The following is a 23,859-nucleotide window of genomic DNA, read 5'->3' on the forward strand; positions in this document are numbered from 1 at the left end:
AAACAATATTTTTTTTATGATCAGAGACAAACGAGGACAAGTTATAAAAATATTTTTCAATGACCAAAGACAAATCAGATTTTTTTAAAATATTTTCAAGTACCAAAGACTAAAGATCATCTTTGTAAAAATGTTTAAAAATGTATTTTTGAAAGAAACTGCAAAAAAAAAAAATTCAAATACAGATAATAAAAAAATAAAAATAATTGTAAATGTATTTTTGAAAGCAAAGACAAAAAGAATTGTTTTCAAGGTCTAAATACAGAAAATGGATTTAAAAAAATTAAATAATTAAAAAAAACATTTTTAGGGACCAGAGACAAACTAGGATTTGTTAAAATATTTTACAAGGATATGGGACTACCGTATATTTGAAAAAAAAAACAGTAAGGAAAGTCCTAAAGTCGACTTTATGATTCCCTACATCACTTTGCTAATTTAGTAGAGCTCCACATAACAATTAAAACTTTTTATAGGAAAATTCAATCATACACGCTATTATTATAAGTATAATTTAAAGTTCAAAGGACTAAATATGCCGAAGCATTTGTATTCTTTTTAATTCGGATTTGTATTGCCCATTTCGTGCACAATCAATTTGAAATCGGATAAAGATATATATGGGAACTATATCCAAATCTGAACCGATCTCGATAAAATTTAGCAAAGGTATTTCTGAGCTGCATTTGATATATTTCCCTGAATGTCGTTGTTACGGAGTCCATATTACGGATATGGGTAACAAATACAACAAATCGGATGAAGAATATATATGGGAGCTATAGCTATATCTGAACCGATCTTCACCAAATTTGGCATACTACCTTCTAGACTGAATACGGTCGTATGTGCCAAATTCCATCCCATTTGGGCAAATATTAGACGTTTGGTGCACAATAAAATTTAAATCGGACGAAGTTATATATGGGAGCTATATCCAAATCTGAACCGATCTCCACAAAATTTAGCAAAGGTATTTCTGAGCTGTATTTGATATATTTCCCCAAATATTGTTGTTACAGAGTGCATATTACGGCTGCGGAGGACAAAAATAACAAATCGGATGAACAATATATATGGGAGCTATAGCTATATCTGAACCGATTTCGATCAAATTTGGCATACTTATTTTCAGGCCTAATTTGGTTGTATGTGCAAAATTCCATGCATTTCGGGCTGATATTAAACGTTTGGTGCACAATAAAAGGCAAAACGAACGAAATTGTATATGGGAGCTATATTTAAATTATTACCGATTATCTCAAATTTCAATAGGGTTCGTCCTTGGGTCAAACAATTGTTGTTTGGAAAATTTCATCTCAATCGGATAATAAATGCGACCTGCATTTTGTTCACAAGAATACATGGACAGACGGACGGGCGGATGGACGGACAGACGGACTGACATGCATAAATCAACTCAGAAAGTGATTCTATGGAGATCCTCAAAAGTCTATCTCGCTTACTTGTCCATGTTACAAACAAATGCACAAACACATAATACTCTTACCACCATGTGGTGTAGGGTATAATGACCAGAAGCAAACTTTGATTTTTTAAAAATAAAAGACGAATGAAGATGTTTTACAAAATATTTTCAAGGACCAAAGACTGAAGAGAACCTTTTAACAATAAGAGAACCTTTTAACAATTTTTTCAATGTTGAAATATACAATTTTCGAGGGACAGAAGTAGAAGTGTATTTAATGTTTTTTTCAAAGACAAACGGAAATTTATAAAAAATTAAGAATCTCCGAAGTTTTAGCACTCTCGTTAAATTCTTTCGAATGTAGCGAAATAAAAACTGGCATACGAACCGACAAACGTAGTATTTTGTACCTTTTAGTACTCATTGTATAATTATAGTAAATGTTTGCCGTTTCAAGACAGATTTTCTTGCAAATTTTCGTAGTTTTATTAATTTAATTATTTTAATAATTTAAAAAAGACATAACAAAAAGGACAATGTCAATTCTTTCCAAAAAATCTCGTTTTACGCGTTTGTTCAGTACTGCTTTCTAACTCCTCACTTTGCACAGTTTTGATTTTAACTCCCCCCAGAATATTGGAGAACACATTAAAGGTGTTACTTAGTTTCCTGAATAAAATTCTATTCTTTTTATATAATGTCTTTTGACGACTTTAATCCGACTTTAACAATTAGTATTTTTGTCACGACTTGCACAAGCCTCCGCCACATCCGCCAATTTATTCACACACCCACGCAGACACACACTTACCTCCATGTCTTATGATGCCAACCTCCTGCAGTATGGATGCCACCAAATCAGCCTTTTGTCTCGAACTTTCATATCGCTCAGAATTGATGGGCACTTGTAGCGGACGATAGAGGGTCGATATACACAAAGTGCCCAAGTTTTCGGTGGCAATGTCATGGACAGTCACTAAAGATTGTTGAATGGCTTCCTGAAAAAAACATGGAAAAAGGAAGAAAAAAAAATAAGTGAACAACAACCAACAACAAAAATGAAAACTTGGCAAGAAAAACTGAAAACAAAAACAACTTTTAGTTGTTTTTTTTTTACATTCATACACACGAACACACTCGCTCGCTCGCTCACACACATACACATACATTCCCAAACGACTTCAAATGACTGATGTTGTGGTATTTTCATCTTTCATTTATTTTCATTTCCCGGCGAAGCGAGAAGTTTGTCAAAATGCCAATAAAAGTTTTTCTTCGTCCTCTCTTGGTCGCCGCCCCCGTCTTCGTCGTCGTCAGCTGCTGTTGCGTATTTGTTGTTATTGCCAGCAATTACGTTAATTGCTGTTTATGATAAATTATACTTCAAGCTCACAGTTCGTTGATTTTGTTGTAAATAATATTAAATAAGAATCAAGTGGAAACAAAAGCTCTTACCCCACGCTTTATCGGATTAGGGGAAAGAATCAGTAAACAGGATTAAAAAAGAGATATAAATAAATGTAAGGATCCCATGGACTGAGAAATAATTATGCATATATGAATGGTTAGCTATGTAATTGATGCTCAGGCATTGATTGATTGATTGATGCAAAAAGTTTTAAGGTATCCTACAAGGCTTTACTTTGAGAAGAATGGACGTGTTTATTTCATTCCTCACATTCCCTCTAGAACCCGCGTTATTATCCACCGCACCTAAAGGTCTCAATTGAATACAGCATTATATTGCCATCGTATTAATAAACATGGTAAAATCGGGCCATACACTTTGATGCAATTATGTGGGGATAATTCTCATTCATTTTATGGATGAAGATGTATGTCGAAGCTATATAAAAATCTGAACCGATCTCGATAAAATTTGGCAGAGGTATTTTTTTGTGAATTGCATATTATGCATGTGAGGGGCTTTAACACTAAATCGCATGAAACATATATATATATATGAGAGCTATAGCTATATCTGAACCGATTTTCACCAAAATTTGAAGCATTTGCTGTTAGGATGAATTCCGTAGGAGTTACAACAACTTTATAGCTTTGGCTTGATATAAGTCATTTGACAATAAACCGATATAAGTCATTTGACAATATATATCCGATCTCGATAAAATTTGAAAAACTTATTTCAGAGCTGTATCTGATATCTGGCACCAAAAATCATTGTTTAGAAGTTGCATATTACGCATGTGAGAAACTTAATACCTCAAATCCGATGAAACATATATATATATGGGAGCTATAGCTATATCTGAACTGATTTTCACCAAATTTGATGTACTTCTCTCTAGTCGGAAGTCCCAAAATGCATTTGGATTGATATTGTCCATTTGGTGCACAATTAACCTGAAATCGGTTATATGATATTTATGGGAGCTATATCTAAATTTGAATAGATTCTCACCAATTCAAATAATGTTCGTTATAGAAGACGTGGACCTGCGTACGTTTTTTGGTATAGGCTGTAGTACCGATTCCGAACTTGGCTCGGTACTCGGTTCGTATTTGAATTTAGCAATGGACATTACAGCCTATGTCAATAAAATGCGTCTACAGGTCCAAGTTTTCGTATAGACCCCAAATGACAACACATCCCGATATATGGAATTTTGATGATTTTAAGGTCTTACATGAGTATTTCGAGGTGTTACGAGTTAATATACCCACCATAGGATGGTGGAGAGCATAAAAATGAATGTGTGGGTTGTTCACTCTCTCGACAGTTGGTACCAAATAGCCAAGTCTAAGCTTATTCAACGCTCTTAACAAACTACCGCCGTTTAGCACGCTCTTTGCAAACTCCATGGCCACATGAATGCTTCCGATCAAAACGAAAACACTTTTAAGTGAATAACAACTTGAAATCTTTCAAGCCAATAGCGAACGACATAACTAACCCCGATCCAACAACAACTTGGATATTTCCGACCTGAGAGCATACCACCCAATAACCTTCGATCCGATAACCGGCTAGTTTTCGGTAGCAGGACCTTCAGTGAGGAACTAAGACGCATGATGACGGAAGAGATACGGAATTTTCCACCCTTCTTACTATGTTTATTTGCCTTTTCATGATATGTTGTAAGTCTTTGAGTCTACTCACACAGCAGACACATTTATAAGTGTGAATGTGATATATGGTCACTATTAAAGACTGTAGTGTTGACAAATTTTCTTCAGTAATGTTTATCATTTCCTTATGTGTGGTCAATACATACATATATTTATTATTCGTTTAACCCCAAATAAATAATATTTCCTCGTCTACGCTGTGACCACAATCTATTTATCATAGAAAAAGGGGGGGGGAGGGGGGGGGGGGGTGTAAAAGAACAATTTGTCGTTTCGTTTGCCTTTTCAATATCTGGAGCATTAATTAAATGTTGAAGGGGCAGAACTTTATCTTAAGGTATTGTGAAAGTTTCATCTTAATTTTTTCTTTGAATATGGAACAATATTAGGAATAAAGGGTTCGAAACACGCTAAACTAGAGGTCTCTTTCTTCCACCAGTTAATTGTTATTTGTATACCCTCAAATATACTATGGAAGGTATATGTGGAGTTTGTTATTCTATTAGTAACTCCTCGGAATAACAAAGTATATATATTCTTGGTCAGCATAAGAATCACATGAGCCAGAGAGTGATTTTTTAAAGAATTTAACAATATCTTTTTGTCAAAAATGTCAAAAGTCAAAAATCATGAAATTTTAAGAATAATTTAGAAGAACTGTGGATTTATAGCAAAAAAATTCGTAGTTTCATATTATGTAAATAAGTTTTAATTCATTCAAAACAGCGAAACTTTAGAGGACCGCCTGCCGGAACTGTTATACCCAATGCCACACGGTGGTACAAGATATTATCTCAAGGTATTATTATCCTTGGCATGCACAAGGAAACGAAAGAGACCCATAGTTCCTTTTGATGATCTTCATAGAATCACATTTTGAGTCGTTTTAAGCATGTCCGTCCGCCTGTCCATATATTTTTGTAACAAGGTAACAAATCATTTGTTTGGACGGCCCTTATTCAAATTGATGAAAATCAGTCCAAATTTAGATGTAGCTCCAATATAAATCTTCGTCTGATTTCAATTTTATGATTTCAATTATTTTATATATTATGAGCCAGAACTGTAATATTCATCCGAATAGTATATAATTCGACTGAATTAAGCCTAGACGCAAGTACTTTAATTTTGGAAATCGGATCAGAAATAGCTTTAGCTCTCACATATATGCTTCATCCGATTTCGTGTTTAAGTTCCTCAAATTCATAATATGCACTCCACAAGAATGTTATTTGATACCACACATCAGATACAGCCCAGAAATTACTTTAGATTTGGATGTAGCTCCCATATGTTTGTTTCATCCGATTTGGTTTTAAAAGTGCCTCAGAAAGACCTCCGCCAAATGTTATTGAGATCGGTTCAGATTTGGATATAGCTTCCACCAAATACGTAATATCAGTTCAAATTGGATGGATTTCAGCACAACCAATTGAATTTTTCCATTTGGTGAAATCATATATCTATAGTTGCGATTGCATGACCATGGGTCTACATTCAATTTATATGCCCAAAAATATTTCAAAATCACCCAATAAGAAATCCTTGAAAGCTACAGAGACCTCAATATTAAATTGTAGGATTTCAGCTCTATTCCTTCACCCAATACCAAATTTAGTTTAATTCAGTACTTTTCGAGCAAATATAGTACGCATTTCCAAACCCTCCTCCAAATCTCAACCACATACACCAACATTTATCTAAATATCAAATTTCAGAGTTTTATCTCCATCCCTTTAACCAAGACTAAATTTAGTACCATTTCGTACCCATTTGCAAAACCAACTTTAATTATCAACCCCAACACCAACGGGGATTCCAATGCCAAAATTTCTACATTCCATCTCTATTGCTTCACCTAATACCTAATTTAATATCACTAAGTACTTTTCCAAAAATTATACCACCACTTCCTTATCTTAATCACAGACACTAGCAGTGACATCTATATCAAATTTCAGGATTTCAGCTCTATTCCTTCACCAATTTTGGTACTATTTAGTACTTTTCGTACAAATATAGTACACATTTCCAAAACTACCTTCGTATCTCAATTCGAAATACAAACAGAGACCTCACCAATAACAAAATTTAGTACCGTATGTACAATTATAGTACACTCATTTCCGAAACCACTTCCATATGTCCAGGCTACACATGAACAGCGATCCCAATACAAAATTTCTGATTTCAACCACTATCTGTTAATCCAATACCAAATATAGAACTAACAATACTTTTCGATCAACACCAGATTCCAACAGAGTCCTCTATATCATTTTTTGGGATTCCAGCTCTATTCCTTCAGCCAATACCAAATTTAGTACCATTTAGTTCTTTTTTGTATCGTCACTTCCAAATCACCACCAAATCTCAAACACAGATACTATTAGTGATCTAAATATTAAATTTCAGGATTTCAGCTCTATTCCTTCACCCAATACCAAATATAGTACCATTCAGTACTTTTCGTACAATTATAGTACACACGAAACCGAAACCACTTCCATATGTCGAGGTTACACACGAACAACGATCCTAATACCAAATTTCAGATTTCAAGCATAGTAATATTTAGTACTTTTCGTGTAATTGTAGTACCCATTTCCAAAACCACCACGTTATCACAAAGCAACCACCAAGAGTACCCCCAATACAAAATATTATAACTCTAGCAATACCCATTCACCCAATACCAAACTGTTCCGAAACCACCTTCATATATCAAAATTACTTTCAAATCCTGATTCTAATATTAAATTTCTTAGATCTAGCTCTATCCCTTTACATAATACCAAATGTTACCATCTTAGAGGTTTAGTATCATTTTTGAATTTTTCGTAACCTTAAAGTTCGAATTTAAAAAAATCCTTTCATACAACTATCCTACACTCCATCAGTAAATCTCATTCCAAATTTCAAAATTCTCTCCCTCCTCCATTTGCAATGTATTTGGCCATTTTCAAACAAAAACCAGTAAAGAAAGTCCTAAAGTCGGGCGGGGCCGATTTTATGATACCTTACACCACTTTGCTAATTTAGTTGAGTTCCACTTAATAATTAAAAGTTTTTATGGGAGAATTCAATCATACACGCTATGATTATAATTATAATTTAAAATTCAAAGGACTAAATATGCCGAAGCATTTGTATCTTTTAAATTCGGACTTGTATTGCCCATTTGGTGCGAAATTAATTTGAAATCGGATAAAGATATATATGGGAACTATATCCAAATCTGAACCGATCTCGAAAAACTTGGCAAAGATATTTCTGAGCTGTATTTGATATATTTCCCTGAATATCGTTGTTACGGAGTTCATATTACGGCTGTGGGTAACATATACAACAAATCGGATGAACAATGTATATGGGAGCTATAACTATATCTGAACCGATCTTCGCCAAATTTGGCTTACTGCCTTCTAGACTAATTTCGGTCGTATGTGCCAAATTCCATCTGTATTTCTGAGCTGCATTTGATATATTTCCCCAAATATTGTTGTTACAGAGTGCATATTACGGCTGCGGAGGACAAAAATAACAAATCGGATGAACAATATATATGGGAGCTATAGCTATATCTGAACCGATTTCGATAAAATTTGGCACACTTATTTTCAGGCCTAATTTGGTCGTATGTGCAAAATTCCATACTATTCGGGCTGATACTACACGTTTGGTGCACAATAAAAGGCAAATCGGACGAAGATATATATGGGAGTTATATCTAAATTTTTACCGATTATCTCCAATTTCAATAAGGTTCGTCCTTGGGCCAAAAAAATATTGTTTGGAAAATCCGATAATAAATGCGACCTGCATTTTGTTCACAAGAATACATGGACAGACGAACGGACGGACGGACGGACAGACGGACTGACATGCATAAATCGACTCAGAAAGTGATTCTATGATGGTTCTCAAAAGTAACTATGGGTCTATCTCGTTTCCTTCTCCATGTTACAAACAAATGCACAAAGACATAATACCCTTACCACTATGTGGTGTAGGGTATAAAAATCGCTTAAAAACCAGTAAAGACAGTCTTAAAGTCGGGCAGGTCCGACTTTATGATACCCTACACCACTTTGCTAATTTAGTAGAGCTCCACATAACAATTAAAAGTTTATGTGGTAGAATTCAATCATACACGCTATGATCATAATTATAATTTAAAGTTTAAAGGGCTAAATATGCCGAAGAATTTTTATCTTTTAAATTCGGACTTGTATTGCCCATTTGGTGCACAATTAATTTGAAATCGGATAAAAATATATATGGGAGCTATATCCAAATCGGAACCGATCTCGATAAAATTTGGCTAAGATATTTCTGAGCTGTATTTGATATATTTCCCTGAATATCGTTGTTACAGAGTGCATATTACGGCTGTGGGTAACATATATGACAAATCGGATGAACAGTATATATGGGAGCTATAACTATATCTGAACCGATCTTCACCAAATTTGGCATACTACCTTCTAGACTAAATTCGGTCGTATGTGCCAAATTCCATCCCATTTGGACAAATATTAGAAGTTTGGTTCACAATTAATGGTAAATCGGACGAAGTTATATATGGGAGCTATATCCAAATCTGAACCGATCTCGATAAAATTTAGCAAAGGTATTTCTGAGCTGCATTTGATATATTTCCCCAAATATTGTTGTTACAGAGAGCATTTTACGGCTTCGGAGGACAAAAATAACAAATCGGATGAACAATATATATGGGAGCTATAGCTATAACTGAACCGATTTCGATTAGATTTGGCATACTTATTTTCAGGCCTAATTTGGTTGTATCTGCAAAATTCCATACTATTCGGGCTGATACTACACGTTTGGTGCACAATGAAAGGCAAATCGGACGAAGATATATATGGGAGCTATATCTAATTTTTTACCGATTATCTCCAATCAGGATTTCAGCTCTATTCCTTCACCAATTTTGGTACTATTTAGTACTTTTCGTACAAATATAGTACACATTTCCAAAACTACCTTCGTATCTCAATTCGAAATACAAACAGAGACCTCACCAATAACAAAATTTAGTACCGTATGTACAATTATAGTACACTCATTTCCGAAACCACTTCCATATGTCCAGGCTACACATGAACAGCGATCCCAATACAAAATTTCTGATTTCAACCACTATCTGTTAATCCAATACCAAATATAGAACTAACAATACTTTTCGATCAACACCAGATTCCAACAGAGTCCTCTATATCATTTTTTGGGATTCCAGCTCTATTCCTTCAGCCAATACCAAATTTAGTACCATTTAGTTCTTTTTTGTATCGTCACTTCCAAATCACCACCAAATCTCAAACACAGATACTATTAGTGATCTAAATATTAAATTTCAGGATTTCAGCTCTATTCCTTCACCCAATACCAAATATAGTACCATTCAGTACTTTTCGTACAATTATAGTACACACGAAACCGAAACCACTTCCATATGTCGAGGTTACACACGAACAACGATCCTAATACCAAATTTCAGATTTCAAGCATAGTAATATTTAGTACTTTTCGTGTAATTGTAGTACCCATTTCCAAAACCACCACGTTATCACAAAGCAACCACCAAGAGTACCCCCAATACAAAATATTATAACTCTAGCAATACCCATTCACCCAATACCAAACTGTTCCGAAACCACCTTCATATATCAAAATTACTTTCAAATCCTGATTCTAATATTAAATTTCTTAGATCTAGCTCTATCCCTTTACATAATACCAAATGTTACCATCTTAGAGGTTTAGTATCATTTTTGAATTTTTCGTAACCTTAAAGTTCGAATTTAAAAAAATCCTTTCATACAACTATCCTACACTCCATCAGTAAATCTCATTCCAAATTTCAAAATTCTCTCCCTCCTCCATTTGCAATGTATTTGGCCATTTTCAAACAAAAACCAGTAAAGAAAGTCCTAAAGTCGGGCGGGGCCGATTTTATGATACCTTACACCACTTTGCTAATTTAGTTGAGTTCCACTTAATAATTAAAAGTTTTTATGGGAGAATTCAATCATACACGCTATGATTATAATTATAATTTAAAATTCAAAGGACTAAATATGCCGAAGCATTTGTATCTTTTAAATTCGGACTTGTATTGCCCATTTGGTGCGAAATTAATTTGAAATCGGATAAAGATATATATGGGAACTATATCCAAATCTGAACCGATCTCGAAAAACTTGGCAAAGATATTTCTGAGCTGTATTTGATATATTTCCCTGAATATCGTTGTTACGGAGTTCATATTACGGCTGTGGGTAACATATACAACAAATCGGATGAACAATGTATATGGGAGCTATAACTATATCTGAACCGATCTTCGCCAAATTTGGCTTACTGCCTTCTAGACTAATTTCGGTCGTATGTGCCAAATTCCATCTGTATTTCTGAGCTGCATTTGATATATTTCCCCAAATATTGTTGTTACAGAGTGCATATTACGGCTGCGGAGGACAAAAATAACAAATCGGATGAACAATATATATGGGAGCTATAGCTATATCTGAACCGATTTCGATAAAATTTGGCACACTTATTTTCAGGCCTAATTTGGTCGTATGTGCAAAATTCCATACTATTCGGGCTGATACTACACGTTTGGTGCACAATAAAAGGCAAATCGGACGAAGATATATATGGGAGTTATATCTAAATTTTTACCGATTATCTCCAATTTCAATAAGGTTCGTCCTTGGGCCAAAAAAATATTGTTTGGAAAATCCGATAATAAATGCGACCTGCATTTTGTTCACAAGAATACATGGACAGACGAACGGACGGACGGACGGACAGACGGACTGACATGCATAAATCGACTCAGAAAGTGATTCTATGATGGTTCTCAAAAGTAACTATGGGTCTATCTCGTTTCCTTCTCCATGTTACAAACAAATGCACAAAGACATAATACCCTTACCACTATGTGGTGTAGGGTATAAAAATCGCTTAAAAACCAGTAAAGACAGTCTTAAAGTCGGGCAGGTCCGACTTTATGATACCCTACACCACTTTGCTAATTTAGTAGAGCTCCACATAACAATTAAAAGTTTATGTGGTAGAATTCAATCATACACGCTATGATCATAATTATAATTTAAAGTTTAAAGGGCTAAATATGCCGAAGAATTTTTATCTTTTAAATTCGGACTTGTATTGCCCATTTGGTGCACAATTAATTTGAAATCGGATAAAAATATATATGGGAGCTATATCCAAATCGGAACCGATCTCGATAAAATTTGGCTAAGATATTTCTGAGCTGTATTTGATATATTTCCCTGAATATCGTTGTTACAGAGTGCATATTACGGCTGTGGGTAACATATATGACAAATCGGATGAACAGTATATATGGGAGCTATAACTATATCTGAACCGATCTTCACCAAATTTGGCATACTACCTTCTAGACTAAATTCGGTCGTATGTGCCAAATTCCATCCCATTTGGACAAATATTAGAAGTTTGGTTCACAATTAATGGTAAATCGGACGAAGTTATATATGGGAGCTATATCCAAATCTGAACCGATCTCGATAAAATTTAGCAAAGGTATTTCTGAGCTGCATTTGATATATTTCCCCAAATATTGTTGTTACAGAGAGCATTTTACGGCTTCGGAGGACAAAAATAACAAATCGGATGAACAATATATATGGGAGCTATAGCTATAACTGAACCGATTTCGATTAGATTTGGCATACTTATTTTCAGGCCTAATTTGGTTGTATCTGCAAAATTCCATACTATTCGGGCTGATACTACACGTTTGGTGCACAATGAAAGGCAAATCGGACGAAGATATATATGGGAGCTATATCTAATTTTTTACCGATTATCTCCAATTTCAATAGGGTTCGTCCTTAGGCCAAACAAATGTTGTTTGCAAAATTTCATCTCAATCGGATAATAAATGCGACCTGCATTTTGTTCACAAGGATACATGGACAGACGGACGGACAGGCTGTAGTATACATTACGAACTTCAAATACCAAATTTAAAACAATTCCGGTGAATAATGTCGCTTAAATCACCAAAATACCGAATGTCGGGAGGTACCATTATATGTTGGCTATACCAAAACTAGGTCCAGGTTTTTTTTTGGCCCATTTGCAATACCAAAAGTTTTGCAGACATAATATACGTTTGAGAAAAACTTTAACAACGTACTTCATTTCACATCGTTAAATCGACATAGAATTTTATTCTGATCAAGGTGTTACAAACGAAATGACAAACATAATATGGTGGAGGGTATAAGAGTTTTTCTAATGAAAAATCTTGACTTTTCAAGAAAAAATTTCAGGGAGCACCTGATATTAAAATAGATTTACGCAATTCATTATACCCTACACCACAAGGTGGTCAGGGTATTATGTCTTTGTGCATTTGTTTGTAACAGGCAAAAGGAAACGAGATAGACCCATAGTTCCTTTTGAAGATCTGCATAGAATCACATTCTGAGTCGATTTATGCATGTCCGTCCGTCCGCCTGTCCGTCTGTCCATGTATTTTTGTAAACAAAGTACAATTCGCATTTATTGTCCTATCCAGATGAAATTTTGCACAAACCATTTGTTTGGCCCAAGGACGAAACCTATTGAAATTGGAGATAATTGGTCAAAATTTAGATATAGCTCCCATATATATCTTCGTCCGATTTGCCTTTTATTGTGCACCAAACGTGTAATATAAGTCCGAATAGTATGGAATTTTGTACGTACGATCAGACTGGACCTGAAAATAAGTATGCCAAATTTGATCGAAATCGGTTCAAATATAGCTATAGCTCCCATATATATTGTTCATCCGATTTGTTATTTTTGTCCTCCGCAGCCGTAAAATGCTCTCTGTAACAACAATATTTGGGGAAATATATCAAATGCAGCTCAGAAATACATTTGCTAATTTTTATCGAGATCGGTTCAGTTTTGGATATAGCTCCCATATATAACTTCGTCCGATTTACCATTAATTGTGCACCAAACGTCTAATATTTGCCCAAATTGGATGACATTTGGCACTTACGACCGAATTGAGTCTAGAAGCTTGTATGCCAAATTTAGTGAAGATCGGTTCAGATATAGCTATAGCTCCCATATATACTGTTCATCCGATTTGTTATATTTGTTACTCACAGCCGTAATATGCACTCCGTAACAACGATATTCAGGGATATATATCAAGTACTGCTCAGAAATATCTCTGCCAAATTTTATCGAGATCGGTTCCGATTTGGATATAGCTCCCATATATATCGTTATCTGATTTCAAATTAATTTTGTACCAAATGGGCAATACAAGTCCGAATTTAAAAGATACAAATGCTTCGGCATGATTGAATTCTCCCATAAAATTGTTATGCGGAGCTCTACTAAATTAGCAAAGTGGTGTAGGGTACCATAAAGTCGGCCCGCCCGACTTTAAGACTTTCTTTACTGGTTTTTCATTTCTAAGAATTTTTTTTAAAGATTTTATACCCATGGTCTAGAATGAGAATATATAACTGATGGCGAACCGTTTAATACCTTCTAACTAGTCCTACCTATGCTTACAACAACAATTATCTCAGTTCGGATTAAGAAGACACTTATCAACATTGTTGTTGCTAAATACATTGTTAAACACATAGCCACCGAATGACATCTTTATATTCCCACAAAAACTCACACACACCTGCTCAGACACACATCCACCCACACGATTAACTTTCGACTTGTTTTTTACTTACCCGCGTTATGATATTGCCATCTCCAATCCGTACAATATTATCCAACGATATTGTTGCGGTGGTGGTGGCCGTGCTGCTGGTGGTTGCAACGGCCGATGTTGTTGATGTTGCGATAACTGTCGCTGTTGCTGCGGCGGCTGCTGCAGCCGATGCAGCTGCATTGCTGCCTATTGTCGTTGTTAAATTGGCAACAAAATGAGCTCTCGTGTAATCAAATTGCAATTGCAGGAGAACAACAACAAAGATTACATAAATTAAATGCAACAACATGTTTAACGGTTTGTTCAAATGCCTGATACAAATCCAATAATGCCACAGCTACCAATGATGTGCCGGATGATGGTGGTGGCGATGATGATGATGATGCAGTCGTAGCTGTGTCGTTGGGCAGAAGAGATGCCAATGTCTCGGGGGGAGATATTGGCAACAACAATGGGTTAATGCAATTTGGCCTCTTGACTTGAAGTGTATGGCACTGGGAACCTGTGGATTTGCTCCACAATGTTTTCTTTATTTCCCTATCGTCGTGGTTTCGCCTGGCTTGGCACTGAACAGTGGGAAATTGTCCTGTTTCCGTTTTTGATTTCCTTTGATATAAATGTTGTTGGTTGTTGTTACTCGTAATGTTTTTGTTATTGCTTAAGTCCGATTTGTTCACAGTTGGAGTTGGGTTCGTCGTGTTATTTACTGTGAAGTTCTTTGCAATCTTTCCGATAGTCGTAATGATGCCAGCGTTGTAGCTCTTGTTGCTGATGCCGATGCTGCTGTTGCATATTTTGAGGCTTAGCCCAGCCATAATGTTGGGGAGCATTGCATTGTTGTTATTGTTATTATTCATAAAGTTGTTGTTGTTGAGAAATATAATTTCATAAGCACTGCAATTGAATTGAAAAAGAGAATGAAAGAGAAAATTAAATGAGGCATTTATTGGTTAAGTCTGTGTTAATAAATTATTTAATTATTGATTTTAATGTTATTATGGTACTTAAATTACTATGGACATTATGGCCTCTAGGACCAAGTGTTTATTTGTTGTTGTAGTCTGTTTAACAATGTTTCAATTTATGTACAGAGAGGTAGGGGAGAATAGACTTTTCGCTTTTAAATCTGGAACATCTGGCTTTGGCGACCTTCCTAATGATTTTCGATGAGGATTTGACTTTGACAATGAGTCCAGTTCATTTTTGATCACCGTTTCTCACTTTCCAACTCTTTCTCAATGACTGAGAATCACTGTCCAGAAAAAATGGTTGAAGGTAGAATCTTGAAATTTTGCACGAGGGTCAGTCTAGGAACGAATGGTACTAAACTTCCAAAATGGTATCATTTGGTGTTAGACAAACGGGATGGGCTAGAACTCTGGAATTTGGGATGAGAGTGTCTAATGGCATATTGGATAGATGTACCAAAAGGTTTTTGGAAATTCGATTTTTAAAGTTTGGAAAAGTTCTAGAATGGTACTAAACTTCCAAAATGGTACTATTTGGTATTGGACAAACGAGATGAGCTAGAACTCTGAAATTTGCAATGAGAGTCCCTGATGGAGTGCAGGATAGATGTACCAAAGGGTTTGAACTGCAAGGTTACGAAAAGTTCTAAAATCGTACAAAATTTCCAAATGGTACTATTTGCTATTAGGCAAACTGGATTGGCTGGAACTCTGGAATTCGGAATGAGATTCACTGATGGAGTGCAGGATAGATGTATCAAAGGGAGATGTATTAAGGTGGTGCGAACTGTACTAAATGGAACTCAATTTTTGAACAGTTTGATTTATGTTAAACAGATGAAGCTGGAATATTAAAATTTAGTATTGGGGTCTCTGTTGGTTGCTAGGTTTATGATAAAGAGGTGGTTTTGGAAATGTGTACGAAAAAGTACTAAATAGACTATATTTGGTTCAATTTGGTACTGGGTGAACAGATAGTTCTTGAAATCTGGCATTTGGTATTAAAACCCCGCTGTACATGTGTAGCCTGGCATATGTAGGTGTTTTGAGAAATGTGTACTATAATTGTACGAAAATTACTAAATAGTACTTAATTTGGTATTTGGTGAAAAAATAAGACTGGAATCCTCAAATTTGATATTGAGGTCTCTGTTGATATCTGAATTTGAGTTTTGTCTGTTTTTTTTTTTAAATGTGTACTTTAATTGAACAAAAAGTACTAAATAGTACTTCATTTGATATTCGGTGAAGGAACAAAGCTGAATCCTGAAATCCAGTTGGTGTCTATGTTTAAGAAATGAAGGTGGGTTTTAAAATGTGTACCATAATTACATGAAAAGTACTAAAGAGTACTAAATTGGGTATTGGTTGAAGAAATAGTGCTGAAATTTTCAAGTTTTATATTGAGGTCCCTGTTGGCATCTGTGTTTGAAATTTGGCTAAATAGTACAGAATTTGATATGGGGTGAGGCGTAGGGCAGGAATCTGGCATTGAGGTCACTTTTGGTGTCTGCGGTTAAGTTATGGAGGTGGTATTGGAAATGCGTCCTATATTTGTACGAAATGTATTGAATGGTACTAAAATTGACATTGGGTGTAGTAATAGAGCTGAAGTCGCGAAATTTGATATTGGGGTGAAGGAATAGAGTTGAAATCCTGAAATTTGATGTAAATATTACTGTTGGTATCTGTGTTTGAGATTTGGCAGTGCTTTTGAAATCCTATATTTGTACAAAAAGTACTAAATGGTACTAAATTTGGCATTGGGTGAAGGTTTCCTGATATCACTGTTGGTGGCTGTGGTTAAGTTTTGGAGGTGGTATTGGAAATGTGTCTTATATTTGTACGTCAAGTACTAATTACAACTAAAATTGCTACTGGGTGGAGGGATAGAGCTGGAATCACGAAATTTGATATTGGGGTCTCTGTTTGTATCTGTAATTGAGATTTGGCGGTGGTATAGAAATAAGTCCTATATTTGTACTAAAAGTACTAAATGGTACTAGATTTGGTATTGGGTAAAGGAATAAAATTTAAATTCTGATATTTAATAATTAAATTACTGATGGGATTTGAAATTAAGATATGGAGGTTATTTTGGAATTGTGTACTATATATTTAGGAAAAGTACTAAGTGGTACTAAAGTTGGTATTAGGTGAAGGAATAGAGCTGAAATCGTAAAATTTGATATAAATGTCACTGTTAGTGTCTCTAGTTTAGAAAAGTGGCTGGTTTTTGGGATATGCGTACTAAATTGTACTATATGGTACTAAGGATAGTTTCAGTTTTTAGTACCATGTAGTACAATTTAGTACGCATATCCAAAAACTGAAATTCTATCCTATTAAGGTCTCTGTTGGTATCTCGAATTGAGTTTTTGGGGTGGTTTTGTAAATGTGTACTATAATTGTACGAAAAGTACATACACTGTTGGTGTATAGGATGGAGTGATGTAGATTCTAAATTTGGTATTTGGTAAAGGGATATAGCTAAAATTCTAAAACTTGATATTAAGGTCACTGTTGATTTCTAGGGTTTACATATGTGAGACGTTGAAATAATTTGGGCCCGAAAAAATGGATGAGGGTCCATTGTGCAATGGTTTTAAAAATATATCCTCCTCAGTAAACTTCAAAACGAAAGATTTTGCAGACTTTTTGATGTAAATGATGTACATTTTTCTATAATTCTTTCCGAAAAGGAAAAACTTTGATAATCGATAAAACCTTAAAAATCTGAAAATTTAGTTGATGTATGAAGCTTTGATTAAAAAAGTGACAAACTGAAGAAATTGTGCATTTTGAGTACTAAAAGGGCCTAACACAAACAGTTGGAATGCAGCTAAAATTTTAAGGTGGAACTATCACTGACGATGTACCGGGTTTTTGCTAATTTATGTACATAGAGATTGAAGTGGAAAGATTTTTTTTCCAAATCTGGAACATGTGATTTTTGATGATGACTTGAGTTTGGCAGAAAGTCCAGTTCAATTTCGTATTCGTATTAGCTGGATTCTTACTGCAGTAATTTTTTTGTGTTGCAAAGTGTAGTTTAAAGATCTTAGATCGTAGCCGCTTAGCCAAGACATTATTGGACTCTCTGTCCGTTACTCATTTTCCAATCCTAGTATATATTTTTATACCCTCCACCATAGTATGGAGGGTATATTAAGTTTGCCATTCCATTTGTAACACCTCGAAATAAATATTTTAGACCCCACAAAGTATATATATATTCTTGATCAGCATAAAATTCTATGTCGGTTTATCAATGTCGGTCCGTCTGTCCGTATACCTGTCTATGGAAATTACTCTAGCTTCCGAACGAAATGAAGTAGGTTGATAAAATTTTACTCAAATGTGTATTATGTCTGCAGGACTTTTGGTATTGAAAATGGGCCATGTTGGTCCACGTCTTCGTATAGCCCCCATATAACGGTACCTCCCGAAATGCGGTATTTTGATGATTTTAACGACATTATTTTCCGGAATTGTCTCAAATTTTGTATATGAAGTTCGTAATGAATACTACAGCCTATGACAGAAAATTGTCTGTGCAGGTTCACGTCTTCGTATAGCCGCCATATAACGGTACCTCCCGAAATGCGGTATTTTGATGATTTTAGCGACATTATTTTCCGGAATTGTTTCAAATTTTGTATTTGAAGTTCGTAATGAATACTACAGCCTACGGCAGAAAATTGTCTGTGCAGGTCCACGTCTTCGTATAGCCCCCATGGTACCTCCCTATATTCGGTATTTTGATGATTTTAGCTACACTATAAACAGATTTTTTTCAAGTTTCGCATTTGAATATTGTGACAAAAGTTGCCTACGCAGGTCCACGTCGTCCTATAGACCCTAATATACCGCTACATTCGTTATTTTTAAGAGTATAATAGAATTTTTAACGGATTTTATTTTTTTTTTTTTGAAAATTGTTAAATTTGTACCAAATGATGGAGGGTATTCAAAGTTCGGCCCGGCCGAACTTACAACTTTTTTACTTGTTATATTTCCCTAGATATACATCACGTAATGTCTGTACTTGAAAACATTTACATTGTCATCGTACATTTAATTTATAATATGAATTAATTTTAATATTTACAGACACACTAAAACACATACCCATCTACATGAATATTCGCTCAAGAACAACAACGATTGCTAGGAAGTAATACTCTCTCGGTGATGCTTTCGTAATAACATTTCATTGTAGTTGTTTCGCCTGTAATGAGTATCTATAATTTACATTACATTTTACATAGAACATTAACTGTTCCGGCTGGTAATACAAATAACCAAACATTCTCCAATGCACAGACATACACACACACGGTCACCCGCTCGCTCCTAGAACAAGCCAACCATGTAAATTTCCATTATATGTAAATGGCAATAGTATGCGTTTAGTGGCTGAGGAGGAGGTATAGAAGATACTCGAGGAGCAACACACACATACCCGCAAACCCCATTACTAGTAAATTTACACTGGCTTCCTCTCCTTTAGCCATCCACATACATTTACACATTTACATTCATATTGTAGATGTAGCTACTTTTTGTTGTTGTAAGAAATCACACAAGCATTTTACATACAATTGCACTTAAATTTTCATTTGCATTTACAATTTTTCTTTTTACGATGGGAACATGTTTTTATGTCATTTTCCTTCTCCTCTTCTCTCCCCTACCACCTCCCACAAACAACAACTTTGTATTGAATGCGGCTAGTCTACTGTGAATTGCGCCATTTCTTGTGTGAACATGTTTGAAGGTACCTTACAAGTGTGTTGAGTATGGTATGTTACAGCAGAAGTAACATGTAACCGATTTGAATGGACGAAATTGTTCCCTATAAAATCTGGAGGGATTATATCTCTATTTTTATACCCTACACCACAAGGTGTCTTTGTGCATTTGTTTGTAACAGACAAAGGGAAACGAGATAGAGCCATAGTTCCCATGATCAGCATAGAATCACATTCTGAGTCGATTTCCGTCCGTCTGTCCGTCCGTCCGCCCGCCTGTCTGTTCATGTATTTTTGTGAACAAAGTATAGTTCGCATTTATTACCCAAGCCAGAGAAAATTTTCCACAAATTATTTGTTTGTCCCAAGAATGAACCCTATTAAAATTGGAGATAATCGGTAAAAATTTATATATAGCTCCCATATATATCTTCGTCCGATTTGCCTTTTATTGTGCACCAAACGTGTAATATCAACCCGAATAGTATGGAATTTTGCACGTACGATCAGATTGGACCTGAAAATAAGTATGCCAAATTTGATCGAAATAGGTTCAGATATAGCTATAGCTCCCATATATATTGTTCATACGATTTGTTATTTTAGTCCTCCGCAGCCGTAATATGCACTCTGTGACAACAATATTTGGGGAAATCTATCAAATACAGCTCAGAAATATCTTTGCTAAATTTTATCGAGATCGGTTCAGATTTGGATATATCTTCCATACATATCTTTTTCCGATTTCAAATTAATTGTGCACCAAATGGGCAATACAAGTCCGAATTTAAAAGATACAAATGCCTCGGCATATTTACTCTTGTGAACTTTAAATTATAATTATAATCATAGCGTGTATGATTGAATTCTCCCATAAAAACTTTTAATTGTTATGCGAAACTCTACTATGTTAGCAAAGTGGTCTAGGGAATCATAAAGTCGGCCCCGGCCGACTTTAAGACTTTCTTTACTGGTTTTATAATTGGATAGATGGAGAAATAAGATAGTCCATCAAGGAATAGTTGGTTTGCTGATCGATATGTGCATGCGAAGATGACCATCAATTATCGATTCGTCGTCGCAGCGATAAGGTATCTGTTCACAACAATCTGGAAGATTTTCCGTTGACCAAATATCCAAGAGCCCATTCACCAAAAACTCTGTGTTGTGGTAGGTCGTTCAGCCTCCGATTTTTTACCGAGGAGGATATTAGTAAAACCATTGCCCAATGGAGCCACATTCAATTTTTTCTTTTCAATACTATTTCAACGTCTCCGTAGAAACCGACAGTGACCTCAATATCAAAATTCAGAATTTCAGCTTTATCCCAAAACCAATTCCAAATTTAGTAATTTTCGAACAATTATAGTACATATTTCCAAAACCACTACCAGATCTAAATACCAGATAACCACAGAGACTCCAAGATCCAATTTCGGGATTCCAGCTCTATCCCAAAACCCAATCCCACATTTATTACCATACTTTTCGTACAGTTATACTATGCATGTCCAAAACCACCGTCTTCTCTCCAACCTAGACGCCAAGAGTGACCTCGATACCAAATTTCAGATTATGCACTTTGCGTACGTTTATGATACGAATTTCCAAAATCTCATTCTCGCCACTTTAGGGTTCTATTCCTTCACCCAATACCAAATTTAGTAGCATTTAGTTCGTTTTGTACAATTAAACTTCGCTTTTCCAAAACAATGTCCATATCTTAACCTCGCATACCAACAGTGGCTTTAATGTCAAATTTCGGAATTCCAGCTCCATAGAGTTTTTTTCGAATAATTAAAGTACACATCTCCAAAATCACCTTCATATCTCTCTCCCAAAATCTCTCAAGACTTCAGCTCTATTTCTTCATCCAATACCAAATTTAGTTCTTTTAAGTACTTTTCATACAATTATAGTACGATTTTCCAAAACCAGCTTCATATCTCAATCCCAGATATCGACAGCATCCTCAATATAAGATTTCAGAATTTCAGCTTTATCCCTTCAAGGAATGCCAAAGTTGGTACTTTTCATAAATAATATAGGACGCATTTCCAAACAACCTACATATCCTAACCACAGACATCAACAATGGCATCTATATCAACTACCAGGATTTCAGTTCTTTTCCTTCTCCCAGTACCAAATTGAGTATTAAATCACCTCTATATCTCAATTCCAGATGCCAGCAGAAACTTCAATATTGCATTTGAGGATTCCAGCTCTATTTCTTCACCCTATACACAATTTAGTATCACTTGGTAAAAATTATAGTATGCATTTACGAAACCACTACCAGATACCAACAGGGACCTGAATATCAAATTTTAGTTTAATCTCTTCACCCAATATCAAATTAAGCACAATTGTAGTACACATTTCCAAACCCACTTCCATATTTCAATTCTTGATCCCACAAGGATCTCAAAATCTAATTTAAGGACTCCAGTCTTCTCCTTTGTCCTTTGCCAATTTAGTAATCTTTTTTGATTTTCGTATTATTTTAGTACTCATTTGCAAGTCCGTTCCATATCTCAAACCTAGACACCAACAGTGAAATCTATAAAAAAAATTTCAAGAGTTCAATTCTTTTTTTCCGCCCAATACCAAATTTAGTTCAATTTAGTACTTTTCGAACAATTATAGTACGCATTTCTGAAAACACCTCGATAGCTCAATCCAAGATTCCAACAGGGGCATTTATATCAAATTTCGGGATCCCAGCTGTATCCCTTCACCCAATACCCAATTTAGTACCACTTAGTACATTTCGTACAAATATAGTGCACATTTCCATAACCCCCTCCATATGTCCAGACTACACATACCCTTATACCATATATCTGATTTTACGCAATATCTGTTCTTTAAATACTAAATTGTATCAAATATAGTACTATTTAGTACTTTTTGTGCACTTGTAGTATATGTTTCCAAAACCACCGCTTCTTCACAATGCTACCAGCAACATGGATCGCAACACCAACACTTTAAATTAAAAGCTTCTTCCGTTCTTCCAAAGTGGAATTGTAACTAATTTAGTTGCATTTAGAATAGTTCTGCCACTTAGTACACATTACTAAAACCAATCAAACCTCCCATACCCATTTCCATGAATTGATTCTCATACCAAATTTCCACATTTTACCGCTATCCGTTCACATAATTCCAAATGTTACAGAATTAAGTGCATTTTAGTACTGTGTGTACACGTATTGGTGGAATTTCGAAAAACCCCTTTAAGTTGTCGATCCTACACCACATAAAAAATTCTCACTTCAAATTTAAGATTTTCCCAAATACCAAAGTTAGTACTATTCAGTACGTATTTTTTAGTACGTATTTCCAAATCCCTTGCCATGTATCAACCAAATCTCGCAAAAGATGATGCCAAAATTTAGACTTCCACTCAATCCCTTACCAAAATACCAAATTTAGTACCATTTTATATTTTTAAGTACGTTTTTTCGAAAACCATCTCCAAATCTTAACCTCAAACACCCCAAGGCCGAATTTTAGATTTCAAGCAGAATCCGTTCAAGCCATACTAAATTTAATACCTTTCGTGCACATAAGTAAAAATTTCGAAAACTACTTCCATATCCCAATCCTTCACTCCAACAGTAGTTTTAATTTCGAATTTCAGGACTCCAGCTCAATCGGTTCACCTAATCGAAATTGTACAAAATTTAGTACATTTTAGTACACATAATATACATAACTACCTTAATCATTCAATCCAATGGAAATCTTATTTCCTTATTTCAGGATTCTAACTCTAGTGGTTCTCTCAAAATTTTGATTGTACCAAATTTAGTACCATTTTGTACACATTAGTACGATTTTCCAAAA

The 23,859-nt window shown here is 35.1% G+C and overlaps 1 protein-coding gene across 1 annotated transcript in view; it reads right to left on the reverse strand.

Annotated features, from left to right (window-relative positions):
* Positions 1–23,859, reverse strand: part of LOC101896009 (probable G-protein coupled receptor CG31760) — a 153,017-nt gene that overhangs the window by 21,442 nt on the left and 107,716 nt on the right. The window contains exons 3-4 of the mRNA XM_059124532.1: positions 14,302–15,176; positions 2,241–2,427 (exon numbers count right to left, since the gene is read on the reverse strand). Of these exons, the coding sequence (XP_058980515.1) occupies positions 2,241–2,427; positions 14,302–14,571 (457 nt within the window). The 5' untranslated portion in view covers positions 14,572–15,176. The remainder of the gene's footprint in view (positions 1–2,240; positions 2,428–14,301; positions 15,177–23,859) is intronic.

This window comes from Musca domestica, unplaced genomic scaffold, assembly GCF_030504385.1.
Source record: "Musca domestica strain aabys unplaced genomic scaffold, Musca_domestica.polishedcontigs.V.1.1 3, whole genome shotgun sequence".
In the NCBI taxonomy this organism is placed as follows: domain Eukaryota; kingdom Metazoa; phylum Arthropoda; class Insecta; order Diptera; family Muscidae; genus Musca; species Musca domestica.